This window comes from Ailuropoda melanoleuca, chromosome 1 (genome assembly GCF_002007445.2).
Source record: "Ailuropoda melanoleuca isolate Jingjing chromosome 1, ASM200744v2, whole genome shotgun sequence".
NCBI lineage: Eukaryota > Metazoa > Chordata > Mammalia > Carnivora > Ursidae > Ailuropoda > Ailuropoda melanoleuca.
The window spans coordinates 212,271,147-212,295,059 of NC_048218.1; the positions used below are offsets into that span (position 1 = coordinate 212,271,147).

A 23,913-nucleotide genomic window follows, 5' to 3' on the forward strand; every position below is an offset into this window, starting at 1 on the left:
TTCAAAATTGATAAAAACCATAAAAAAACATAAAGCAATATGTATCCTGGCCTCCCCGGTTCCCCATCCTTAGACATCCAAACCCCCTCACCTCAGGCAACTGTTATTAATTTCTCGTTTTCTTCTAGGAATATTTTACACTATTTGAGCAAATAGCTCACCATTTTATACAGCTGGCGGCATACTACGCACACGTCTACCCCTGCTTTTACTCATATCTCAGTGGAATTTCTAGGTGAGCTCATTCCTCTTCATGGCCACAGAGCATTCCTTCATTGCGCGAACACACAACAGGTCTGTGTGGTTAACCCTAGACTAATGGACATGTCAGGTGGCTCCCAATTCTGTGCTTGGACAAAATAGCATTTTAAAGCAAATTTCAGAAAAGTAGTGCATGGAGGAAGAAAAGACACAGTGTTATCAAATAAAGTTAAAATAAACCTTCTAGCCAACATTTTTAGCCAAAAGCTGAATAGGACTCAAGCTAAAGGAGCACACCCTCACTCTGAAAGTTCACACCATGTTAAAATGTACATCATAACACAATTATCTCCCTGCTTCCTTCTGTAAAATGTGAAGGGAGTTCTCCCAGTAATAGTTAAGTAGTTACTGAGTACCAAGTATTACAATATTTGAACAAAAGCTTTCATGCACATGATAAAAATATAATTTAAGGTGGGGGCTGCTTACATTAATGTCTTTCAAGAAGAAAATACATTGATGATATTTCTAGAAACTTCAATGAAAATCACAAAACAAAATTTTTGACACAATAAATTGGCAGAATATACCAGACATCGACTAGTTTAAATGTGATTACTAAAACTCTTGGAATTAAAATTACTTTGCCTTTTTTGTTGATGAAAACGAATGTACTTCTTTATTTCACATCTTCAATGATAAAATCCTGCCGTCCTACCTTAGCAGCCCGCACGGCTTTGACTTTCAGCAGCATATCAACAAAAGCCACTCTCACTTTCTCTGAATTGTCATGGAGACTGTATTTCAGAGCTGGCAGAAGCTGTTCTAATAATGGGTGGCTTAATTTGTTATCCAAAATTATCGGCAGACACTACCAAAAAGGGGAAATAGAAACAATTTGAATTTAGAACATAAAGTTAAGAAAATATTCAGTTCCATCCTTACTAGTGAACTACTAGTGAAATAAATAAATATACCTACAGAAAATAACTTTTCTAAAAGTTTCATATAAAAAGCATACTTTAAATAATGAATTAGTTTAGTTTCAACACTGATAATCAGTTCATTCTTGTTCTATCCAAACAAAATTAAAGCAGTCATAAAATAATCCTGCAATGCTTTCTCTTAGTCAAATTTTGAAGGATTTTTAGAGTTGAAAGAAACACACAACAACTACTGGTGGAGAGGGCTCCAAAGCCAATTTGTGTCGGATCCAACAATCCTTTCACATTTTTTTTAGTAACCCATGAATTCCATCTCTTGACTCAATCCTGCATGAAAACCAGAGGACACAGAGCCACCCTATCAGGGGGGACACAGCCAGGTGCACCTCAGATGTGTGGTCGAGTGCCCTGCCCAAGCTCAGACCAGTCACCAGTTTGAAGATCTGATACAATCTACCTTTGCCTTCTAGTTATTAGGAAAAGGGAAACCTCTTTTTTATTTGAATTATAGTGGACATACAAGGTTGCATTCATTTCCGGTGTACAACATAGTGGTTCCACAAACGTACACATTATGCTATGTTCACAACAGTGAGTTAGTTACAATCTGTTGCCGTACAGTATTATTACAATGTTATCATTAACCATCACACTGAAGTAGCTACAGTTGAGCTGATACAGTGTCCTGGGTCTCTTTCAAAGTAATCAATATGGAAGACGATGGATTGGCTAAAGATGAAACAAGACCGGATGTGTTCCTGACAACTGCTGAAACTGGATGATGGGAGAAAGGACAGTTTTGTAGGTTCTTGTTAAAAGTACATACAGTATACCAAAAAGTCAATTTTAATGTATAAGTTAAAAAAAATTTTAAGTACTACCTACAACTCCTATTTGAAAAACAGTGTGCACCACCCACCCCGGCCATACACTAAAAACTGGTATTTCAAGTAGGCCTTTTTCGTAGAAGACACTTCCAATTTGGTTTTTTAAAATGTTACTCTGGATGTCCAACAAAGATGTCCGTAGTAGTGTATCTACAGAGTAGAATTACAGGTGATTTAAAAATTGTTCTTTCTCTGTATTTTCTAATTATTCTATGATAAATAAATATTGCCTATATAATTTTAATCCTACCTTAAAGACAGAACAGCGCACATCAGCTGAGCTTGTGTCAAATGCCAGTTCCCCGGTTACTTTTTTGAGGAGATCAATAAGAATGGTTGGAGGCATCATTTCCCAGTATTTGGAAGTTATTTTACAAACACCAAGGATCCCTGTAGAACGGACCATTGGATAAGGGTCTTCTAAAAGGCTCTATAAGTTGGAGGGGAAAAAGACAAAAATCTTAAATCAGCTCCCGTTATATCAACATTTGCTTTACACATTAGCATGCTTTGCATTCACAATGTAGCAGACATTTCAAATTATAGAAATACTGGTCCTATACAGACTCCTGTTATTTATCATTTCTACAGTTGAGCATTTAAAGAGGACAATCGAGACATGGGCGGTGCCATGTCTGCCAATCCTGTGTATAGGGCTTTGCTGACAGCAGATTCTCAAATACCAACCCCACAACCAGTGAGGTATGCAGACTTCAGATGACCCTAGAGACACAGCCTATGTAAATCACTTTCTTGAATTTCCAAAACACTGTAACGCACTAACCCCAGAATAAAGTAATTCTACTTGTAACGAATTCATCCAAGAAATGGTGGTCAGTGGTTGCTACTGATACAAAAAGAGGGGGCACCTGGGTGGCTCAGTCGGTTAAGTGTCTGATTCTTTGTTTCAGCTCAGGTCATCATCTTACGGTTGTGAGATCAAGCCCCGTGTCAGGCTCCACACTGGGCGCAGAGCCTGCTTAAGATTCTCTCTCTCTGCCCCTCCCCTCCTCCTCCCTCCCCACCTTCTTTAAGAATACAAAAAGAAACAAGATGTTGTGTATTTCTGGATGGAAGTACACAACAGCTCCATGAAGCATCTGACACAACAAACAAAATCCCTACAAAAATAACTGATCATCTCTACACCTATTGATATTCAGGAAATACAAAAGGCAAAGGAACATAGTAACACCACCACAGGAATATGTTCTGTAAAACCCAGAATGCAGGGCCTGGGGGGCTCAGTCAGTTCAGTGTCTGTCTTCGGCTCAGGTCACGATCTTGGGAGTCCTAGGATTGAGTCCCACATAGGGCTCCCTGCTCAGCAGGGAGCCTACTTCTCCCTCTGCCTCCCTGCCTCCTGCTCTCTCACTCACGCTCACTCTCTCTCTCAAGTAAATAAATCTTAAAAAAAAAAAAAACCAGAATGCAAGAAACAAAAGAATGATTTGGGGGCGCCTGGGTAGCGCAGGCGTTGGGCATCTGCCTTCGGCTCAGGGCGTGATCCCAGGGTTCTGGGATCGAGCCCCACATCAGGCTTCTCTGCTAGGAGCCTGCTTCTTCCTCTCCCACTCCCCTGCTGTGTTCCCTCTCTCACTGGCTGTCTCTCTGTCACATAAATAAATAAAATCTTAAAAAAAAAAAGAAAAAAAAAAAAGAATGATTTGGCTTCTTCAACAACAAAAATAGTAAGCAAAAAAGAGAGAGATTGAGACTACTGGACGGGGTCTTATCAATATATGCTGATCACATGCATGGGTCTTATTTAGATAGATTCAAAAAAAACAGGGAAAAGTGTCATTGAAATACCACTCAAAAACAATGACCCAGGGATGCCTGGCTGGCTCAGTTGGGGGAGCATGTGACTCTTGATCTCAGGGTCATGAGTTCAAACCCCATGTATGGCATAGAGTTTACTTAAAATAAAAATTAAAAAATTTTAAGTGTTTTTAAAAAAATAAATTACCCAATATTTGATAGCATTAAGGAATTTTTTCATCTTTCTTTAGTCGTAATGATGGTATGATTATGCTTTTAAAAAAAATCACTATGTTTTTGGGGTGCCTCGGTGGCGCAGTTGTTGGGCGTCTGCCTTCAGCTCAGGGCGTGATCCCGGCGTTATGGGATCGACCCCCACATCAGGCTCCCCCGCTGGAAGCCTGCTTCTTCCTCTCTCACTCCCCCTGCTTGTGTTCTCTCTCGCTGGCTGTCTGTCTCTGTCAGATAAATACATAAAATCTTTGAAAAAATAAAAAATCACTACGTTTTAGCAATTCCTACTGAAGTATTTAGAGTTAAAATGATGATATCTCAGATCTGCTTCAAAACAAGGAAAAGAAGAAATAGATTAGGCCTGGGTCAGTAAATACTGAAACTGAGTTATAGGTACATAGGGGTTCATTATACTAGGCTCTCCATGTGCAAATTTTTCTATTATAAAAGTTTAAGAGCACAAATAATTCTTACTCTGTATTTTGGAGGGAAAAAGCCTTCAAGTTAGGATGAATAAGCACTTACTTCCTCTCCTCCCCAAAATCTGACCAAAATGACAAGGTAGTATTGATGGCAACATTGGAAATGAGGGATTTTTTTTTAAAGATTTTATTTATTTATTTAAGAGAGAAAGAGCACAGAGGGAGAGGGAGAAGTAGATTCCCTGCTGAGCAGAGAGCCTGACATGGGGCTCAATCCCAGGACCCCGAGATCATGACCTGAGCCAAAGGCAGATGCTTAACCGACTGAACCACCAGGTGCCCCGAAAATGAGGGATTTCTACAAGCAGGAAACTGAGTAAGAATAGATTTCATGGAAAGAAGAGCAGAAAAGGTTGTGACCCAGACATTCCCATACCATTCCAGAGCTCAGACTTGCCCAAACCTGGGGTCATGAACACGGATGGTACCAGGGCTGCTGAGAGCTCCATGCATTTGTTCCCACAGTAAACCAACCACCTGCCAGGGAAGAGCTCTCAAAAAAGGCCTGAAGGGAACAGAGGAGCTTAGAAAAGCCAGCAATAACTCAAACATCTCTACAGAGGAAAAAAGAAAGGAGAGAAAGCCACCAAGAGGGGAGGCCCCTCCCCATCTCGTTACCTTGGGGTCACTGGTCTGCCTGTCCTTCAGCCACAGAACCCAAGGAGAACCTGATATGTTGACAAGCCCTGTCCTCTGTGCAAAACCACAACCCACTTACCAGTCTTAATATGGTGTATTCCTTAAAATCTAACAAAGATTTGGCATTTCTTTGAGGTGCTTTCTCCAATGAGAATTTGCCATTCCTTTGTATAATTTATTTTTTACTGTAAAACAATTATTTCATAGGTCCTGCCTCTTAAATTTATTAACATGTCCACATTACGCATTTGCTAAAATTACATGAAACTTCGTAGCATGGAAACATTTTTATTCACACAATATTTCTACCAACTATGATGTTCTCACAGTAAGATTTCTTCAATTTACAATATAAGAGATTTTTAATGGAATAGAAAGAGATACAGTTACACCATTCATTAGCCAATATTCTAATATCCAAGGTACCAAGCATTTGACAGCATCTATTCTCTAAGAGACCAACAGCTCCCTACACATCTTTCATCTAGTAAATTAGTAGTAAACTCACCTCTAGAAATTCATTTCAGTTTCTGGTACAAGAGACACAGGATTCACTAATATGTTCCTAATATTATATTACATCATCGCATCACTTTATGTATTTTTTAATGTTCCTATGGACAGTAGTAATAAGTACTGTCATTTTTTTACCTAATATTTTTTAAATTTTAATTCAGATGTAGTTAACACAGTGCTATATTTTTTTCAGGTGTACAATATAGTGATTCAACAATTCTACATATTACTCAATACTTACAAAGTTGCACTCCTAATCCCCTTCACCTATAACCACTGTCATCTTAATGCTAGGGATTGAACTAAATGTTTTATATATAATTTTTCATTGAGACCTTATCACAATCCTACAGAATATTATTTCCAGTTTTAAAGAAGAAACAGGACTAAAGAGGTTAAGTAAGCTGATCAAGACCAGACTTATTATGTGGGAAGTGGGACATAAAACAAAATGTGTGACTCCATGCTCTCAGTCACTGTCAGTCAGGCTAAGGAGGTCCCCAGTAGGACACCCACAGAGGACCGCTCCGAAGGGTTCTGCTCAGGAGCCGGAGGCCCACGCACACGCTGTGAATCTGTAAAGCAGCAGGTACGATATAAGACACAGCACACACTCCAACACCACATCCAAGGCAGACACCTGCACATTTAAAAAGAACAGGGGTTCATAGATTTGGACACCCAAGTTAAAAAGGGCAAACTTTGGGGCGCCTGTGTGGCTCAGTCGATTAAGTGTCTGACTTCGGTTCAGGTTGTGATCTCAGTCCTGGGATCAAGCCCCGAGTCAGGCTGCCTGCTCAGCACGGATTCTGCTTCTCCTTCTCCCTCTGCCCCTCCCCCGGCTCATACTCTCTCTCTCTCTCAAATAAATAAATAAAATCTTAATTAAAAGAAAAAAGATCAAAAAACTACCAAAATCTAGTTTTGATTTGCCCACCAACATTAGCACCACAAAATCAATGATTCTCAAGGGGAATTTTAGGTAAACATACATGTGGATAAGGCACTTAGAGCAAAATACTAATGACTTCATTTTAGGTGCGTGTGTGCCAGCATATAGGTGTGTATGTATGCATACGCACATGTGTATATGTATGTACATATAAAGAACTAAGTCTACACATAGTCGTTACACTATTATTTCAACTTGCTGCATGTCTGAGATTTGTCATTAAATAAAAAAACCAACAGGGGCACCAGGGCGGCTCAGTCGGTTACGTGTCTGACTTTGGCTTGGGTCACGATCTCAGGGTCCTGAGACTGAGCCCTGCATCGGGCTCCACGCTCAGCAGGGAGTCTGCTTCTCTGCCTCCCTTTGCTCACCGCCCCCACACTTGTGCTCCCTCTCTCTCTCTCTCAAAAAAAAAAAAAAAAAAAAAAATNCTTAACAAACAAAAGGAAGTATTTTAGGAATGCCGTGGGTAACCATGCTTATCATGGCATTTTTGCTATCACTTCCTAAAATTTTATTCTACTAACTAGGGCAATAAATAGTATTTTTTAGCTTGTGTTAGGAAGCCTGAAAATATAAGGGTATGTAGAGAAATAAGCCGAGGCTAGCACTTTCCAACTAGACGAAAAAATCCCCACAGTACCCTTGGAAATAAATGTGGCATCCTAATGTTCTCATGTCTATTTGAAAATCTATTGCAACAGGCACTATCTACAGGCTTGCCTTAAGACATCAGCAGTGTTCGTCCACCTACACTACTCCACGACTTTAGAGCAGGCCATACCAACATCAACAAATCGGATAAAAACACAGAAAAGTTAGCGACTTGCCCAAAGTTATACAGCTGTAGAGAAGTGGAATCAAACCTACTATAACCACGTCATACTGCCTCTATGCTGGGTAGACAAGAATACGTGTAAAACCTTTACAATATATAGAGTAATAAATAATTAGATGTTCCAAAGGTGACAAAGACAAAAAGAATAAAACACTATTGGGTCCATGTTGTCACAGAAGGCACCAGGGGGAACACAGGAATGTCAAGATCTGGAAAGCCTGCCTTAGAGGACAGCACACAGGGAGTTACAGGGGGAAACCAGGACCCACACCAGGCCCAGAAGGAGCTGACCCTGTAGGTGACTCAGCCACACGCAATACGTACGTAGAGTTCTTCAAACTGTTTCTGAATTTCACTATCCATTTCAATAGCATTGAAATTTGGATCCCTAATAGGAAATGCTTCAATGAACAAAAGGGCAGCATTTGACCGGACTTCAGAGTTTCGGGCCTGGAATAAGAAAAGAGTGTTTCAGAATCCAAGGAGCAAACATTCAAAGGCTTCAGTGTAGATTTCCTAAATAATGCTTGTAAGGATCTAAATACAGACGTACTTATAAATTAAAGACAATCACAATCTTTTAACTGACCAAACTTAGGAGACCTCCTGTGAGCTAAACCAAATTCCTGGCTCAGTAATGACGGATATTAAAAGACTCAGGGGCACCTGAGTGGCTCAGTCGGTTAACATGTGACTCTTGATCTCAGCTCAGGTCTTGATCTCTGGGTCACGAGTTCAAGCCTCATATTGGGCTCCACACATGGAGCCTACTTAAAAAAAAAGAGAAAGAGTACAAACCATGTGTTTTGGGGGCACCTGTGTGGCACAATTGGTTAAGCCTCCGACTCTTGCTTTTGGCTGAGGTCATAATCTCATGGGTCATGAGACTGAGCCCCAGGTCAGGCTCCCCACTCGGCAGGGAGTCTGCTTGAGATTCTCTCCTTCTGCCCCTTCCCCCACACACTCTCTCTCTAAAATAAATATATAAATCTTTAAAAAAAAAAATAAAGACCCGATTCCTCGCCTCGAAGTCCACCTTATGTCACTAAGAAATACTGACTCTCTCTCTCTCCCAATACTAGATTTACCATGATGAAAATTACTCATGTTCATTCCAGCACCCCCGGAAGGTAGTCACCCTGTGTCTCAGTCATCAGCAGAAGGTCCAGAGGGCCAGGATGGACCAGTTCAGCTATACAGACCCCCAATGCCTCTGCTGGCTTACATGGCATGTAACCCCCTTCCCACTGTGCAGTCAGCGCTAAACCAATTCAGATTCCCAGTCTAAGAGGCCTAAAAATGTTTTTAATAAAAGAATAAAACATTTATCCCAAAATTTCACAAAGCCCCCAGCTTCCAGTCTTATTTATACTGCCTTATCACAATTCTGAATTAGAGCACAATAAATTCAAAACCATAATTAGCACATTCTTAACATGGAAGGAGTATTTAAGAGCTGTACCTTTAGTCCTCTCCAAAGGATGGGTTTATATAATCTGTAAAGCATCTCTTCCACTCCCTGACGAACTTTTTTTTGATGATGAAAATAACACAGCACCTAAGAGCCAAGAAAAGAAGAAAAGAAAGGTAATGTTGTTTTTAAAAAGAGCATTTAAGGATCCTACTTTGAAGAGAGAGGGCAAGTTGTCCTCTCCACCAAAACAGACCCTCCCGCTTCACAAGTCTTGACAATTCTTTCCTAAGAGAAGACACAGTGATAGATACACTGACAGTACTAAACACATGAGAGAAATCACATGAAAGAAGCCTACGGCAGAAATAAAGATCAATGACCTTGGGTAATAAAGGGCGTGGGTTATAGTTCCTACTCTTCTACCAACAGTCGACCTCAAAACAGGTGCACTGAGACCTCTGACCTTCAGGGTGAAGTGGAAAAGGTGTATAAGGGAGTCAGCCTGAATGGTCTCTACAGCCCCTTCTGGTTCCAAAATGAGCTGGTTGTAAGTCACTATGAGGAGCACCTGAAACACGCCTAGGTCTCCAAAAGGGTGTCATTGCTCAGTGGCCCTTCACAGTACCAGCTTAACTTAGGTATCGATCCTCCCCAAACTTATGAACAATCAGGAGAATGGGTTGTGCGCTCAGCTTCCACTCCTTTGTCCTTTTCCTACTGCCCTCTTCACCAGCCAGAATCTTCTTGCAACTCTTCAGACTCCTATTCTCTAGCAAAAACCAGTTTTGCCTTACTTTCTTAATTCACCACTCTTGGAACTAAAATTTTATTAGTGAAAAGTGGAAAGTAAAAATAAAACAGGTTATTCAACAACAGATTATACTTTAAGTGAACCTGAATCAACTTTACCCTAAAAGAACTACAGTCTGGGGATTATTTCTTCTTCTTTTTTTTTTTTTTAAAGATTTTATCCATTTACTTGACAGAGAGACAGCCAGCGAGAGAGGGAACACAAGCAGGGGAAGTGGGAGAGGAAGAAGCAAGCTCACAGCGGAAGAGCCTGATGTGGGGCTCGATCCCAGAGCGCCAGGATCACGCCCTGAGCCAAAGGCAGAGGCTTAACGACTGTGCTACCCAGGCGCCCCTGGGGATTATTTCTTCTGATTGAGAATTCTTTATTTGAGAATTTTTATTGATGGTGATTAAGTGATATTAGACTATAGTTTTTTTGTGTGTGTGTACAATACTATCAAGTTTTGGTATCTATCGATGGTATACTCACTTTACAGAAAGATTTTATTTTTTTTTAAGATTCATTTATTTGAGAGAGAGCAAGAGAGACAACACAAGCAGGGGGAGCAGCAGAGGGAGCAGCTGAGGAAGAAGGAGAAGCAGGCTACCCTTTGAGCAGGGAGCCCAATGCAGGCCCGATCCCAGCTTCCTGGGATCAGGACCTGAGCAGAAGGCAGACGCTTAACTGACTGAGCCACCGAGGTGCCCCAGAAATATTTTATTTTTATTAATTAATTAATTCATTTTTAAGTAGGCTCCACGCCCACTGTGGAGCCCAACACGGGGCTTGAATCCACAACCCTAAGATCAAGAGCTAAGACCAAGAGGCAGATGCTCAACTGACTGAGCCACCCACGTGCTCCTTTACGGCAAGATTTTTAAACAGCTTTATCGAGTTACAAATCCCATACCCTAAAAGTCACTCTTTTAAAGTATACAATTCAGTGGGCTTTAGTATATTCGCAGAGTTGTAACTAATGTTAGATTTTCATCAATGGTATGGGGATTTTTACTTTCAAATAACATCTGAAGCATTTCTTAAAGCTTCTTTCAACATATCAGTAAAATAATTTATCATACAAATGTGATGTTTACCAAAAAAGGGATTTGAGGAAGAAGCTACAATGTGTTATAAGCATTGATAAGAATTAGAGTCCAGGAATATACTGCATTCGAAAAGTGAAATTTAATATTCTTCCTTTTAATTCTTTGTATTTTCCCATAGTTTTACTGAACAGTGATATCTATACTTCAAATATTTTAATTACTCAGACTACCAGAGCAGAAAACCAAATATGAAGAAATCTTGGGGAAAAAGTCTTTAGTTATTTGGTACCAAGAAGGAAGCGATTATGTCACAAATTTATCCAGTTTAACAGGCTGCCATTCTTTATGACTAAATAGAATCCGAAACACCAAATAAATGACCCAAGCTGACCTACACCTTAATGAAGCCATACTAGGATTCTGTGTCTTTGGAGGTGGGGGGCGGGTAACAACTGGATATATTTATCTCTGGGTTTTTTTATTTTTGGATAACTAAAACTAAAGTATCAATAATGTAAAGAAATGTCTTCTTATCCTTTCAAGCTTAATATAATTAGTATATTTACACTCTACAAATAATAATTTCACTATATAAGAAAGTAAAGAGATAGTCTTTGTTCATTTAGCTTCTTAATGTACGGTTGCCAAAATTAACAGCAAACACACAAGGCATCACTCCTGGTTTAGGACACTGATCTTGTTCCTAAACAGACCACATTTTCCAATTCCTCCTGCCGAGGTCATTATGATTATCAAACACCTAACAGTGTCATTATGACACTGATAATAAAGCCTTATTTAGTCAGATCATTTACAACAGAAGTATAAAATTCATATCTAAATTCTGAGACTAGTTTTTAAAAATTTTTATTTTAAGTAAATTCTACGCCACATGTGGGGCTCAAACTCACGACCCTGCGATCAAGAGCTGCGTGTTCTACTGACTGAGCCAGCCAGGCGCCGCTGAGATTAGCTTTTAAAAACAAAATCCTTAATATCAAAAGAAACTACCCAAACACTTATTCCATTTGGTTTACAAAATATCAAAATGAAAATTTAATGTATGAAAGCAAACAATAAAAATAATCTCGAATATTCTTTTCTGAAAAAGTAGTAGTAGCAGTTAGTAATGATTCTGGACATTTATTTTCATGTCAAAGAATTCAAAGATTATTTGAATAAAGTTCTGACTCTCTTAACAACATACTTTTCTTCTCCTAGTTAAAACTGCCAGATACCAAACATCAAGATTCTGAGAAGGCTCTTTAAGGCGATGCCTGTGAGGGGTTAACTTAATTTTTAAATTTAACAAAAACAATAATCTAAAAACAAAGAAGCTGAGACATTATCCAAAAAACCTGTGCCTGGTGTGGCAAGTGCCTGGCTCACCTCGCGCACCCTGGAGTGCACTGGAGACCTGCGCGGAAGGTGGATGCCGTGGTGCATGAAGTCCTGGATGCACCCGTTTTCGATCGTCTGGAATGGCAAGCACAATGTTAGTGCTCAGTGCGCGTGTGTGCTCCAACAGACGACGGGACAAGCAGCACAGCCGCTGGAGTCGGCTCTGTTCATCTTCTACTTTGTGAGGGAAAGCACCAGGATCCCCTGCTCAGAGCTTTCCCACTTTAAATCTATACCTCTTACAATCCCTTTAGTTTTCATATTCCTTTAGCTTCTTCTATCTTATTCGATGAAATACCAAATCTGTGCTAGATGGCACAACAAGCTTCTCCCTACCACTTGAGGCTAGTTCAAGCCACATGGCTCAGGGACCGAGCATGGCCTGAGGGGCCTCTCTTCTGAGTCATCCTGACCCAGAGGACCTCAGAGACTGGATCTGTTCCAAGAGCTTCCCCAGAGCTGACGCTGAACTACCTTTAAGGTGTGGGCCAGGACTCCAAAGTGACTGAAACAAGCTCTTTCAGGGCTTCCATGTGGAGGGGCAGGGTTGGGGTGTAGGTGTGGGTAGATCTTTGGTTAGCCCACAACACCTACAGACCTCCAGAGCTGGGCAAAGGAGGCAGAGCCAACAACTGAGAGCAGCCCAAACCCCCAGTGGACCCTCTGGTCTGTTACCCTATACTCTGCCCCTACACCTGGGGTCCCACAGCTTTAGGGAAGGACACAAGGAAAGCCTGCTATTGCTATTAGCCTCCTTCATTATCTCTGAAAATACTTCCTTCACCTGAAGCCACTAAGAAATCGCAGCATCACTACATGTGGGGAACCACACACTGACTTGTGATGAAATGGGGTACACAGCACTACCTACTGAGTATTTGTGCCACAAAAGTTGAAACTTTAGAGTTAACTACCAGAATATGGACATTCTACAGGACAACTGACCCAGTTTCTTCAACATATCCATGAATGGCACAAGTTTTAAAAACAGAAAAGGAGCTGGGGAGGAATGCTCTAAGAGAGTTAAATGATATAACAAATGCCATAGGAGACTTATTGGATCCTGATTCCAAAAAAAAAAACAAACTATAAAAACACATCTTTGAAACAAAGCAGAGAAATTTAAATATTTTCAAAAATACCCAGATATTGTTAATTTTGTTAAGTATGTTAATGGCATTGTATAACCATATTCCTTAGCGATGCATACTGAAGTACATAGATATGAGATGTCATATTTGGATCTTGCTTTAAAAATCTGAAGGGAGGGAGGAAGAGAGAAAGCAGAGAGCCTGAGAAGTACAAAGAGCGGGCACTAATTTGGTACAGATTCAATCAGTTATGTTTTTAACTACTAACACCCATTTTTTAAATTGGGCTTTATTTTTAATGATCTCTACACCCAATGTGGGGCTCAAACCCACAATTAGACATCAAGAATTGCACACTCCACTGACAGAGCCAGCCAGGCACCCCTACAAACATCTATTTTTAAAACCACTATTGGAGAAAAGGGGGACAAATACTCCTTCCTGTGAACAAGTGTCATGCAATAAAACAACACAGAAATGCAAAGCAATGTCGTGATTTTGCCCTTTCCTCCAAAAAAGTTTATGCTGCAAGATGATCATAGATATTGTCAGCAGGGGATATGAGCAATCAAGTTTTATCTTCTAGAAGTGGAAGTCGGTGATAAACCAAGCTTCAACTGCACAGAAGCACAGTGGACAGAAGGAAGGTCCAGACATCAGTAAAGCACTCCCTGACCCACCAGCTCAGGGCCTGCTCCCTGAAGAGCAAAGACCCCTCTTCAACTTAGAGTAAAAATTTTACTCTTGGAAAGAAAACACATTTGAGAACATAGTATGAGGAAAACATACAGGATATCAGACAAAAACACTTTCTTTTGATATTTTTACAAAGGGCCTTTGAGTTTTATAGTGATTGTGTATTATAAAGCCACATCTTCATGATGCAGATATTACACGGCCATTCAACGTTAGCCATATTCAGGATGAATGTCTTTACATTCTCAAAAATAAAATAACTAACAGATAAGAGGTAGTTTGAGGTTCCAGAGCAGCACAGCCCAGCAAAAACAGAATGCTAACCACAAATGCAATTTTAAGTTTTCTAGTAACAACGTTAAAAACAACAAAAGAAATAGGTAAAACTATTTTAGTAATATATTTTGTTCAGCCCAATATAGCCAAATTATCACTTCAACATGCAAGCAATATTTTAAAAACACATTGATAGATATTTTACATTCTTCTTTCCCCACTATGTCTTCGGAATCTGGTGTTTCTCACACAGCACGTCTGTGTGAGACGTGCACTGGACACATTCCCAGTGCACGGCTGGACAGCACAGCTCTAATAAAGCTACCAAAATGATACGGGGAAAATCTCAATGAGTGGCAGTAATCCTGGGTCTGTGACTGAGCGTGAAAATTTATGGGAATGAGAGTGAAGTCTCCGTCCCATGGAGTCTCATTATCTGGCTTCATTTTGACAAAGAGCATCAACACAGTTTTTAAATGACTATCCATGACGACTTATTTAGTAACTAGAATACAACAAAAATAAATGTTAACATTTAATAAAATGAAAAGAAAATACCTCCAATATTTTCCCTGAGGCCTTTTTCCAAGCTCTGAAATAAATTTCTGCAACGTGTACCATCAAAGATCTATGGGGGGGGAAAAAAAGTTACTGCAAGTACCACTACACTTTTTTTAAAAAGTTTTTTTTGTTTGTTTGTTTTTGTTTTTTTAAGTAATCTCTATACCCAACGTGGGACTCAAACTCATGACCCTGAGATCAGGAGGGGCACGCTCTTCTGACTGAGCCAGCCAGGGGCCCCCAAACAATCACACTCATAACGTGTGTCAGTTCAGGCTCCCTCCTACCCCCGAGGAGGAGAAACTCCGCTAGTGCTCTGCCAAGCACCTAGGGAGACAGGTTATCTACCTGGAGCAGGAAGCAGAAAAAGGAAGAAATTTTGAGAAGGGGAACTGAATATCAAACGATTTTCTTCCTTCTCAGTCAAGGTTTCCCTGGAACTTTACTATTTTCTGTGAAATTATGAGAACATAAGCTGAGAACCAAATTCTTGAGTAAAAAAATGTTTAAATTTATAAATACAATTTTGACTTGGGAATCAATTCTGGACTTTCCAGATTACTAATTCCCTAAAATACCAGAGTTGACTTTTAGAATCGGTTTAGAAATCTACTGGTTTAACCCAAATATTTTGCCAGTGAGGAAACACGAAGAGAAAGCATTCTAGCAAATAGCAGGAGCTGTGTCATAGGGATTCAGAGTCAAATCTCACCTCAGTACTTAACCAGAGCTAGCTACCTGACAGGGAAACTCAGCAAACAAGCCCACCTCAAGAGTTGAAGGATTCCATTTGGAAATGCACACTAAGTACGCAGCTGCAGAGCAGATGAAGCACTGAGCCCTATACCTGGCAAACAGCAAACATTCATTCACCATGATAGCTCCAGCTGCTGTGAGGTTCCAAGAGGCTGGGAGCTCAAGCTTGTGAGCGCACCCTAGACTCTTACCCTGCAGGACTCTTCCCACCAAACCACATAGCTCAGTCCACAGTCAACTGGAAAGTAGACATTACATTCAAATGGTATCAGAAGTGCTGGGGACATGGAATTTACTGCGACTGAGGTTAAGATTTAATTGGTAAATAATTTTACTATTTATTTATTTATTTATTTATTTTTTATAATTTTTTTTAAAGATTTTTTATTTATTTATTGGACAGAGAGAGACACAGCCAGCGAGAGAGGGAACACAAGAAGGGGGAGTGGGAGAGGAAGAAGCAGGCTCCCAGCGGAGGAGCCTGATGTGGGGCTCGATCCCATAATGCTGGGATCACGCCCTGAGCCGAAGGCAGACGCTTANTAAAGATTTTTTATTTATTTATTGGACAGAGAGAGACATAGCCAGCGAGAGAGGGAACACAAGAAGGGGGAGTGGGAGAGGAAGAAGCAGGCTCCCAGCGGAGGAGCCTGATGTGGGGCTCGATCCCATAATGCTGGGATCACGCCCTGAGCCGAAGGCAGACGCTTAACGACTGAGCCACCCAGGCGCCCCAATAATTTTACTATTTAAAGAACCACCACAAATTAAAATCTTAATTTCAATGTCATTACTGAAAAAGAATGATTTCCTATAGCAGGGAAAAAACTATCCATTGATACGACAGTACATAATAAATATAGTAGTAAAAACAACAGCACATAATAAAAACAGTACATAACAAATAATATAATCTAAAAGATAATTTTTAAAGCTTCCAATATATTAATATAACTTTAAGAGTCAGGTCAAATAGAATATTTCATAATCAGATTAAGACAGCACAAAATAGGGGCGCCTGGGTGGCTCAATCGTTAAGCATCTGCCTTCAGCTCAGGGCATGATCCCGGAGTCCTGGGATCGAGCCCCGCGTCGGGCTCCTCCTCTGGGAGCCTGCTTCTTCCTCTCCCACTCCCCCGTGCCTATGTTCCCTTTTGCTGGCTGTCTCTCTCTCTGTCAAATAAATAAATAAAATCTTAAAAAAAAAAAAAAAAANTTTAAAAAAAAAAAAAAAAGAGCACAAAATATCAATTGCCTTTTATACTTACTTTTGTAACCCCTGTAGCTGGTTTTTAATGGTCTCGTGGATCATTTTAATAAAATTTACATTCCAATTGAAGAGAGAACTAAGAAATCTTCTTCCCTATTAAAAAAAAATATATATATATATTATGTTGACATTGCAACCAAGTAAAAAGTTCCTGATAACTAAAAACTAAAAAACAAACAATTCTTTGGATGTTCAGTAACATGAAAGTCTGTTACTCCCGGTGAAGGAAGCATACGTAATTGTAACTCAGGNAATCTTTAAAAAAAAAAAAAAAAGAGCACAAAATATCAATTGCCTTTTATACTTACTTTTGTAACCCCTGTAGCTGGTTTTTAATGGTCTCGTGGATCATTTTAATAAAATTTACATTCCAATTGAAGAGAGAACTAAGAAATCTTCTTCCCTATTAAAAAAATATATATATAAATTATGTTGACATTGCAACCAAGTAAAAAGTTCCTGATAACTAAAAACTAAAAAACAAACGATTCTTTGGATGTTCAGTAACATGAAAGTCTGTTACTCCCGGTGAAGGAAGCATACGTAATTGTAACTCAGGACAGCAGTCAGGGCCTTGGAGTGACAGAGCTGGGCAGAGCAGGGCAATGGCAAGAAGACCTCCCCTCTGGAGGGCCTAGCAGCAGACACAACTGACCTCCTTCTGTGCTCGACCATAGGATTACACAGACTTGTACCATGCTGCCCAGTAGCTAAATTAAATGGTCCACAAACATTTCATTGTGGCTCTACCTACATAAGCTAAAATCAAAGAATGCTTAAACCTAGCATTTTGGGGTGGAGTGGAACTGAACGTCACCTGACTTCATCTTTTATAAATGAGAAAACTGAAGACTTGTGAAATTAAGAGGCTAAGTATCTGCCAAACCAGAATTTTCAAATATACATACTCCCCATGTTAATTTATATGCATACTACTAGATGACACATGACCCTTAAAAGCAGTAACACCATACTTACACTGTATACAGCATATAAAATACGTCTACCGAGAATTTCCCCGCAAACAACATCACCACCTCTTTCTTCACTGCTTACCAGTCCACCACAACTGTCTCTGGAATCCACAGAAATGCAACACACTTTGATACAAATAGCAGGGTATTCATGCTTGCAACAGGCAAGTTAAAAAGCATTTACTGCAAGTAACTTGCCATTACAGCATAAGATACTTGTCACTTATCCAGAAAGACTGGAAACTGAACTAACCAAAGGACTCATTAGGAAACCGAGTTTAGACATCATAAATTCAAAAGACGTCAATCCAAAAGCGAGGAGTGTTAACACAGACAAATATTTGCGTCTTTACTACCTACTTGCACTTACACACACAGGTGGAGGAGCAGGTCACCAGCCACTATGCACAAGTCACTACAAAGACAGCTGACTTGTCTGAACCCACTCTCAGCTACTTTGCTCTCCTCACATTCAACCACAGTCCCAGAGATGCCAAGGGCACGGGCCTCAGGTGAGGCGTCTTTTCCAACAAGGACGCAGCAGTGATAGGAATTAGCAGCTAGAGCACCTCCCACGTGCTCGGTCCCTGCCAGGTACTGTGCTAAAGGTTCCACACATCACCCTGTGTGCTCCTCAGGAGTCCTGAGAAAGACCCACTGTGGTTCCTATTTTACAGAAGGAAACATGAGATTCAAAGTAGTCTGTTCAAGGTCACCACCTAATAAGTGAACAAGGGAACTAAAAACAGCCTTTCTGGCCTTTAACCTAGCTGGCTGGAGAGGGTGCTTTGGAGTGGTCCAAGCATGACTGTGTCTTTGTCCCTGACAAGCTACAGGACCTTGAACAAGTTCTTCATTTATAAGCCTCAAAACTGGTACTCCTCCTCCTCTGAGAAGTCTTTTCCCACCTACTTCCCTACGACTTCCTCCTTTTGCCTCATATGTGTCTGTGATGCAACAAGCAACCAGAAACAAAGGCTATTTTCTGTAATATAAGCAATAATCTTTTGGCAACCCTAGCATGGGAATATAGTCAATTTCAATAAAGGACTACATAAGAATCCCAAGATAACAATTCAGAACTGTCCGAGAGAACTAGAGAACTAGCCACTCTGTAATTTTTTAAATTTTCTAATAGCCACATTAATAAAAGTAAAAAACAATTTTAACAATGTATTTAAGACAACATATCCAAAATATTATCATTTAAATATGTAATAAGTATATAAAAATTTTTAATGAGCTATTTTACATTCTTTTTTCATAGTAAGTTTGAATCCATGTATTTTATGCTGAAGGCCACAATTCGACTGGCCATAGTCCACATGCTCAGTAGCTACATGTGGGAATGACCACCAAAATGGACAGTGCAGCAGTGGCCAGAAGCTTCTCTCTGGATTGACTAGATGGCAGGAAAAAAGAAATTGAGAATATTGTGTGATGATGGTTCTGAGTAAATGCCAATTAGCCTGGAATTAGGGCAGAGGGTCGAGACTAATCTACTGGGAAATGTTTTCTCAACCTTATTTTTAAGTATCCTTTTCTTTTTCTTTCATTGAAAAAAGAACTTTTTCTTTTTAATTTTGTTAGTGAACATACAGTGCAATGTTGGTTTCTGGAGTAGAATTCAGTGATTCAACACTTACACACAAAACCCAGTGCTCATCACAAGTGCCCTCCTTAATGCCTATCACCCATGTAGCCCATCCCCAACCTAATCATTCTTGAAGTGCAATCACAGTTCCCCCAGGATTCACAGCCACCTATTACCATCTGATTTAATGATGAAATAAGCAACGATCTGTAAAACGTGTGAATAGTGCTATGTGGCAAAAATGTGCAATAAATGTAACAACCCTTGATAGTTAGGCTGACTCTTTCATTAAAGCACCAAGCATGGTACAAGAGCAACTACATGAACTTAGGAAAAACATCCATTAAAAAGCAATACACAAAAACGCCAAAAAAGAAAAACCTAGTTACCTCTTCTTTCTTGATATATTTAACACTTATGAAACACTCAAGTAGCATATCTTTGATTTCTTTACTTTCCTCTAAATCATAATCAAAGCAATATAAAGCTTGATGAATACGCCAAAGCCGACATATGTCTGCACCCTAGGAATGACATAAAAATGAAAGATGTTAGTTTTTTAATAAATAATTAAGGTCACGTTTCAAATTTACAATAAGAATACTTTATATAATAAATAATTACAACTCTGGATTATTCATCTAAAAGGAAGAAACTGTGGCAAAAGCACATAGCTGCACTGATAGGCAGCACTGCCTGGTTTCTGTGGTGTGGAGTCCGAGTCTGCAATGCCCAGTGCAGCATCTGCCAGCCCCGGCAGGCTATAGAGCATGGACATGTGACCGGTGCGATGAGGAACCCAGCGTTTAGTTTTCTTCACTACAAGTGAAACTTAAGTAGCCCCATGCTGCTAGTGGCGCCCATATACCAACGGGACAGGTGTAAAACACTAGAGCGACATTAAATAAAGCCTTGATTTAAAAGCTAAACAAAAAGGCAGGGGAAATGGATTTTTTTTTTTTGAAAACAGATTTTAAAAAGATAAACTAACAATGGCTTAAGGATAAATCCTGACAATTTTATGGCGAGCTGAGGGAGCAGCCACAGTCTTTTCTGTCATCAAACTGGCAGCTCCTTGGAGGCCATGGTGAGACAGACACACAGTGCGAGTGTGATGAAAGGCAAGTCTGCTAGAAAGCTGTTGGCAGTGTGTAGCAAGAACTCCAAATGTGCATCAAGTTCAAACCCACTGACCCGTGAATTTCATTTCTAGGAACCTGTCATAAGGAAGTAAAGGTATGAGGGGGAGAAAAGACAAAGAGAAATTCCTAAACATCCGGAAAATAGGAATGATCACCTTGGGTAGAGGAATTAGAGGATTTTTATCTTCCTCATTTTCCCTTTTCTTCATTTGCTCAATTTTCTAAGAGGAACATAAGTATCTGTTGTTCTCTTGATCAGAGGATAGAAACTGTTCTTTTTCTGGATATCTTAACTAGACACCAAAGATGAAAAGCTGAGAAATGGACCAAGTTAAATCCAATCCTCAAACCTGCCTAAGCTGCAGTCTGACACAACCCTACTTCCTACGGGTGTGGTGCCTGCACCTGGGCCTGAGGCTTTCCCTACCACTCCTGCCCCCTTTCTCCCTTCATCACATATGACCAATCCTATGCAGTCCGAGGTGGGGTCTGCCTCTCAGAGGACCACACTAACACAGGCAGCCACTTCCACTTACCTATCTCAGTTACCTCATCCCTTCTTTGCTACTAAAAATATCCACTTTCGCTAACAGTGGCAATGTATCCCTTCAAAAATCCCATTTGCAGCAAACAGATGTGGCCATGTGACCTGATTCTGAATGGTGGATACAAGTTGAGAACTTCTGAGAATTCTGGCCCTTGCTGCTTCCCTACCGCTTCTTCCTCCCTGGAACTCATATATGAAAGTGAAGGTAGAACAGCCACTTACTACCATGAAGTGATAAGAGGGAGGACAAGGACCACACACCCTGGAAGATGGAGGAGAAAGCCCACATAAGACGGCAATGTGGATGGGACATCTGGGAGGCTCAGTCAGTTAAGCATCTGCCTTCAGCTCAGGTCATGATCCCAAGGTCCTGGAATCGAGTCCTGTGGCGGACTCCCTGCTCAGTGGGGAGCCTGCTTCTCCCTCTGCCTGCCATTCCCCACTTGTGCTCTGTATAGCTCTCTCTCTGACAAATAAATAAAATCTTATAAATAAATAAATAAAAATTAAAAAAAAAGAAAAAGAAAAAGATAGACTGCAATGCAGAGCCACTGCCCGAACATCTCATTAAAAAGACCCTAATGGGGAAGCAACTGCAGTCAGGCCACTTAGGAGTGAACATAATTCCTAGCTGGTATGAACACGTGCACTATTAAAGGAAGGTATGTGTTTTAAAAAGTAAGCATACTGTTTTAGTCTCTAGACTCTTCCTTAATAGCATGATAAAAGCAGTCTTTCCCATATCTTCCTTGGCAGGCAGGCCTTTCTCCCACCATATGACACATAAATCCTGAATGGAACTCTGCAGCTTTCTTTCAGATTCAGGTAATGCATATAAAATACCTAAAACAGAGCACAGTAATTGTCCAGTTAGTAAAGGAGATCCAGTAGTGTAAAGTACCATGACTCACAAAGGTTTGCTAAACAAACATTGGTTTACGTTTACCTTGCCAGAAATTTATATACATTATTTACAGAATACAAAGGATGTTAACTTGAAAAAACTGTTAACTACTTTTATAAAAGCAGACCCAACAGAGTACAAAATTTTAGAACTGGAAGACTCAGAGGGGTCATACTGCCCAAACCCCTCATTTAAGAGAGGCAGGTATTCAAACTCCCCAAATGTGAGTGTTAGGACACCCACAGGTAACACTCGACACCAAACCCAAAACCCAGGTCAGGTGTGGCAACCACTAATCCATAATATCTGTCCTTCATAGGTTGGCCTCAAATTCTGGCTCACTGGTGAAAAACAGTAAAAGCAATTATTATAATGAATACAAAAACCACAGTGCTTTTATTACTAGAAAAGCTCAAGAATGGGGGCGCCTGGGTGGCACAGCGGTTAAGCGTCTGCCTTCGGCTCAGGGCGTGATCCCAGCGTTATGGGATCGAGTCCCACATCAGGCTCCTCCGCTATGAGCCTGCTTCTTCCTCTCCCATTCCCCCTGCTTGTGTTCCCTCTCTCGCTGGCTGTCTCTATCTCTGTCGAATAAATAAATAAAATCTTTAAAAAAAAAAAAAAAAGCTCAAGAATGAAATGAAAATACTGATAATATGCTCATAATTATAATCCATAGATATTTGAATGCCATTACATCCATGTTATATTCCTGAATCAATGGGAAGTTAGGAACAACTACAATATTAGCACTAATCATCTTATAAAACAGTTATTTGGAGACTGTGAAAATAAACTGTAGTAACATTCACAGAGCATTGGGAACTATTTGGGAACTATTTATATACTGATTCGCTAATCAGTATATATTACAACTGAGTGTAACTTCTTAATAACACATTGTATTCCAACGCAAGAATTCTGAATTAAAAAAATACATAAATCCAAGTGGCACTAAGAATGAGAAGTCTCACAGGAGAGTTTGTCACATGGAATGAATACATTCACAGGGTGAAGGTCAGGACACTTAGATGATTTTTCATAAAATGCATTAAAATTACTTTGCATCTTTTATATTGATAAAATAATTTTATGTAAATATTTTATAATCAGATATTCAAATTCATAGTGTTCCTCCTAAATTAATAACTACAGTTTCACAATTTAGTTAAAACCTGAAAATCACTATGATATAAATTATAATAGTAAAGGTCCCCTAAGAGTCAATAATTATTCTTCAGGTCATGTTTATGACATATTTAAAGAAAAAAAATGCAATGTCACATATGCTTGGTTAAGTTGAAACTTTCTGGCAGTAATCACCAGCTGAGGAATTTATAATCAGACCATTTTCCCTTAATAAGCTCTTATCACTAGGGTCCTGTAGGTCAAATAAGACATTCCAGAAAATTTGAAAACAACAAGCAGTCAGTTATTCGGTAATGTACATTTTCACCATCTGAAATAGTTCTATGTGGCTTAAATTAAATCAGTTCATCAGGACAGCCCTTAAAAGAATACTTCTTTGCTCCTTTTCTAGCTGAAGTAAAAGAGCTTGAATGCAAAGTTATTCCTTAATATTTCCACTTCTACATGATGACTGGTTTCCTTTTACAGAGAATCATTAGATGCCCACCTCTAAACACACCATGTTATCACAAATTCAACTTACCATTCAACATAACTGCACATTCCAGTAAGTCTTCATAATTCTCACTTTCATTTATTACAGATACAGAAGCAAGAACCACAGATGTAATTGCATGAATTATTTCTATGTTTTTTTTCTATAAATGAAAAAAATCAAAGTTCGAGTGATTAAAGATCAACTTAAAATACAATTTTTAAAAGAAATGTGAAAGTTACCAAATTTATAAAAATCAACCCACACTTCTAGCTTATTCTAAAAAGTGAATTAAAATTGAATACAGGTCGGGGCGCCTGGGTGGCACAGAGGTTAAGCGTCTGCCTTCGGCTCAGGGCGTGATCCCGGC

General features: G+C 39.8%; 1 protein-coding gene across 3 annotated transcripts in view; it reads right to left on the minus strand.

Moving 5' to 3' along the window:
* The window catches only part of NCAPG2 (non-SMC condensin II complex subunit G2), a 63,837-nt gene that overhangs the window by 32,459 nt on the left and 7,465 nt on the right, over positions 1–23,913 (minus strand). For all 3 annotated transcript variants that reach the window (XR_004619446.1, XM_034640153.1, XM_034640151.1), the window contains 10 exons: positions 23,592–23,706; positions 21,704–21,858; positions 19,716–19,850; positions 17,067–17,161; positions 14,730–14,799; positions 12,097–12,183; positions 8,917–9,012; positions 7,779–7,904; positions 2,283–2,462; positions 920–1,072 (listed from right to left, as the gene is read on the minus strand). Coding sequence is in view for 2 of the 3 variants with exons in the window: in XM_034640153.1 (XP_034496044.1) it covers positions 920–1,072; positions 2,283–2,462; positions 7,779–7,904; positions 8,917–9,012; positions 12,097–12,183; positions 14,730–14,799; positions 17,067–17,161; positions 19,716–19,850; positions 21,704–21,858; positions 23,592–23,706 (1,212 nt within the window). In the remaining variant the exon portion in view is untranslated. The remainder of the gene's footprint in view (positions 1–919; positions 1,073–2,282; positions 2,463–7,778; positions 7,905–8,916; positions 9,013–12,096; positions 12,184–14,729; positions 14,800–17,066; positions 17,162–19,715; positions 19,851–21,703; positions 21,859–23,591; positions 23,707–23,913) is intronic.